This window comes from Octopus bimaculoides, chromosome 9 (genome assembly GCF_001194135.2).
Source record: "Octopus bimaculoides isolate UCB-OBI-ISO-001 chromosome 9, ASM119413v2, whole genome shotgun sequence".
Taxonomy (NCBI): Eukaryota; Metazoa; Mollusca; class Cephalopoda; order Octopoda; family Octopodidae; genus Octopus; species Octopus bimaculoides.
Window position 1 is genome coordinate 91795015 of NC_068989.1, and position 4685 is coordinate 91799699.

The window sequence follows — 4685 nt, forward strand, 5'->3', positions numbered from 1 at the left end:
TATATATATATATATATATGGGGGGGGGGGCATGTGCGTGTGAATTTATGTGTCTTTGTTGGTTCTCCCATTATCGCTTGACAACCAATGTTGGTGTGTTTATGTCCAGCTGTTCGGCAAAAGTGACTGATTGAATAATTACTAAGCTTACAAAGAATAAATCCTGGCCGATTTGTTCGACTAAAGGCAATGCTCTAACTTGGTCACAGTCAAATGGTCGAAACAATTAAAAGAAGTAAAAGAATAAAATAATAAAAGCATATATATATACATAAGCAATTAATTAATACGGTGGCTTATTATCAATTAGAACCTAAAGGCAAAATCTAAAATCACGACACGGCTATATGCGCTATGGACTTACCTCCCTTTGTCAGTCATTAAGTGTAGTGTCTTAGTGGCGTTGGAGTTAATTTCACTTAAGCGCAAAGATGAAAGGGGGCAAATTAACAAAAAACCCTTTGGTTATTTTCGTCATTGGTACGGGGTCTTAGGGTTTTTATTCATTTGTCTACTTTCATCTTTGTGTTTAAGTGAAAACTTGTGGTTTGTTCATTTTGGCTGCTATGTTAGTCATGCTGGTGCTCCCTATTAGTACCCTTAATTCTTATATTATGTATGTATGTATATTTGTATATACATCTATATATATAGGAATATATACATCTGTGTGCGTATGCGTGTAAAGGCTTCTTTGATGTATTTGTTTAGACAATACAATTAATATGCAGAATCAGAACGTAGGAGATTCTACCTCCAGCAATGTTTCACAAAGTTTATCGTATGTATCGTATATTTATCTCCCCTTAGTATGCAGTTTAACCATGTGAACAATGTAGTAACAGATATTCAAGCAACTGGATTTGAATTATTTATATCTTTCTAAATCTTTACTGTGAAAACTTGTTAATTTGAATAACGACGAAATGTCAAGTCTCTGCATATATTATGATTTAAGACAAATTACAGTTTGTAATATGGAGGACGAGGAGTTAACGGGTGTTTCAAGCGCGAATTAACGTGGTAAACTTTCTCATCATCATGATTTCACCTTAGTTTTAATATGCTGATACTGCAATTATCATATAACATTCTAATGCCGTCTCGGTGAAAACTCAAAACTTAATGATCGCAGAGATTACAGACATTCGATTACTTATGCATTAAAAACTGATGAAATATATTACTATTTCTCTATATAAAGTTTTTAACTATTTTCAACTATTTTTAATACGAATACATATGTTTTATCATATACCATTCTCCTGATTCATGCGTCTGACTGCGGCCAACCAATATAGCCGTCAAGCGATGGTAGATAACGAGCACACAGATACACACATAAATACATATAAATATCCATGTGTGTATATATGTCTCTTTTTCTCTCTCTCACGCCCTATATATATATATATATATATATATATATATATATATATATATATATACTAGCTGAATCATCGCCCTCCGCGCGGTTGATTCGGTTAGTACATATCTAAATTCCTGTGAAACTTATAATTTTCTTAAAGAATTTCTTAATAGACAACTTTGTCAGTGTAGATTCCTTTCATAGCCTTATATTCTGAGTCCAAATCCAAAATATGCACATTGTTCCCAGAACCAACCCTGCTGTTGGCAACATAAAACTGACCTTGGCTGAACATAGGCGTTCCCAGGTAATTTTCAACGTTCTCTAAGGTCCGGCCCTGGGATTTGTTTGATGTCATTCGAAAAGTCGGATTCAAAGGAAACAGTTTCCTGGAAAATAAGAACGGATAATCTTCAGTGGTGGTCAGTGGAATTCGTGGTATCATCATTCGGACTCCAGCATGTGTCCCATTGGCCAGTTCTGCTTTAATGATGTGGTTTTGTAGATTGAAGACTATATATCTTGTTCCGTTGCAATGACCTCCTGCTGTATCAATATTTCTGAGCAGCATAATGGAAGAGTGCTTCTTCAAAACCGAAATGTGTGGTAGAAACCCTGGTTGATTGAGATCATTGGTCAGTTCCAGTGGGAAACCTAGACTCGTTTTCGTTTATAAAGTGTCACAGCTTCGATAAGTTTTACTATATCTCTGTAGAAGTTTTGACATGGCAATTGTGTTCACTTCGAGGAGTAATGATGGCTCTGCTGCTCATCCATATTTCTCATCAATACTCCTGAAGGCCACTTCACAAAGGTCCTGTAGCCTTGTAGAATAAATTAACTGCTGTAGGAGTCTCGAGTGGTATCATGCCTGGTTATTTGCTTGTCGCTGCTGAATTCGTGGCAGCGACGTGCTTTCTCTGGAGTCCTGTTTCCTCAACCGACTAATATTCCTCCGTGCTTATTTCTTGTGGTCTTTCCTTTGCACGACTTTTCTGTGTTCTCAGCCGATTCACATTCCTCCGTGTTTCAGTTTCTTGTGGTCTTTCCATTGCACGGATTTCTTGTGTTCTCAGCCGCTTCACATTCCTCCGTGTTTCTGAAACATCTGGTCTTTCCATTTCACATGTTTCCGGTCTCTTCAGCCGATCTGCCTTTCTCCGTACCTCTGTTTCCTCTGCATAGGTTTCTTGCATTCGCCTTCAATTTTTGAACGGGAGTGTTTTTTCGGGACAGGTTGTTGCGCTTTCTTTCTCTGGGCATAGTGTAGTGTTGAAAGCGTGAATACCTATGACAATTATAGTGAAAGTTTTCAGACGATTCAGCTAGTATTTGAGCTAAATTCTCTGAACGGGAAGTTTTCATGGTATTTATTGGAAAAATTTACTTTGAAAATTTATTTACAATTACACCATTCTCGCTAAACACTATTTTAAAGTGCGATTTTTATGTCGTTGAATTGCTCTAAACGAATTTGGCAATCAAAATGTTGGAAATTTGGATTTTTAAAGGTAATAATAAAATCAATCGAACCTATTTTCATGCAGACGAATGCGCAAAGTATCCGAAATTTTCATATTTTTTACGTCTACCATTTCAGAATTCTACGCATGAGTGAAACATCAGGCGAAAGTACATTCATACACGCAACGACGTAAACGGGCATAACAATTGCTCCGACGCCCGACGCCATGAAAATAGGTCCGACAAATTTTATTAGTATCTTAAAAAATACTAAATTTCCAACATTTTTATGGTCAAATTCGTTTAGAGCAATTCAATAGCATAAAAATCACTCTTTAAAATAGTGTTTAGCGAGTTTGGTGTAATTGTAATTTTCACCGAAGTCTAGCAGTATTTTTATGGGTTCTTTTTCAAAATGACATCGATAGAGACATTTGAAAGAACGCAACCGGTTAAGAGAAAGTGAAGTAAGAGAAGAAGTAAATGTGTGTGTGTGTGTGTGTGTGTGTGTGTGTGTGTGAGAGAGAGAGAGAGAGAGAGAGAGAGAGATAGAGAGAGAGAGATAGAGAGAGAGAGAGAGAGAGAATTATGAGAGGTACCATTGTATGAGAAACTAAGGTCAATACATTACACATATCTGTGAGGGAGAAACACCGAAGTAACACCGAAGGAGACATGGAAAAGAAGGCAACCGGTTGAGAGAGGGAGAGTTAAGAGCAGTTTCCAAGAGCTTGGAAAAACATATTAAGATTATTGGAGCTACTGTCAGGCTCGAAGTGATCCAAAAGACAGCAATGTTGGGTGCAGCTCGTATTCTAAGGAGAGTATTGTCTCTTTGAGTCAGATGACTTGAAACTTTTGGTGATTTGTTATTGCCTGCTTTCAAATAAAAAACAACCGGTAATTAAGGATTATCCATGAGTCTTTCATGATAATAATAATAATAATAATAATAATAATAATAATAATAATAATAATAATAATAATAATAATAATAATAATAATTATTATTATTATTATTATTATTATTATTATGATTACTACCTAGATCAGATTCCAGGAAACCCCAAAATGGCTGAAGTTCAAAAGATAGTGCTCATGGGAACTGCCCATATCCTACGTAAAATACTGTCTATGTGATCTCAAATTTTAAAGCAAACACATAATTTTCTTATGGTTTCTTAAACATTCACTTGAACAAAACTGTACAAATCCAAATATATGGTACCCTAGGCATAACACCTACATGAACTTCTAACTTGTTGTCTCTTGAGGTCTCTGGGTGAGACTTGGATCCAACCTGTACAAATGCAAAACAAAAGTCAAACATAAAATAATAATAATAATAATAATAATAATAATAATAATAATAATAATAATAATAATAATAATAATAATAATAATAATAATAATAATAATAATAAATTATATATTATATGCATAAGAGAAGTAATTAAGTTTCAGTTGAATTAGGCACTTAAGTTGAAGTATCAACTCAGTCAGGTATTATCTCTACAGCACGAAGTAGGGTGAATAAAATCAAAATAAGTAACACAATTTCTAGTAGTAATGCGGTACGACCGTTTCTAGCGGCTCCCTTTAATTGAACAATGCAATCAATATATCAATCTTAAAAACAGCTACACAGATATGGAATTTCAACAGTCAAGATGCATTTATATAATTTTTCATAAATATTTTAATAGAGCAAGAGGATGGAATAAATTCTTGTTGTGGTTGTTGTAGCAAGAATAGATCAATTAAATGGAGCTATTTGGAATATTCGTACGGCATTACTACTTGAAATCCTGTTACCTATCTTAATATATATATATATATATATATATATATA

General features: G+C 34.6%; 1 protein-coding gene across 1 annotated transcript; it reads right to left on the bottom strand.

Annotated features, from left to right (window-relative positions):
• Positions 1–1535: 1535 nt before the first annotated feature.
• LOC106871700 (uncharacterized) lies at positions 1536–1940 on the bottom strand. Its single transcript, XM_014918309.1, has one exon. It carries the CDS (start codon positions 1938–1940, stop codon positions 1536–1538), a length of 405 nt encoding a protein of 134 aa, XP_014773795.1.
• Between the last annotated feature and the right edge of the window lie 2745 nt (positions 1941–4685).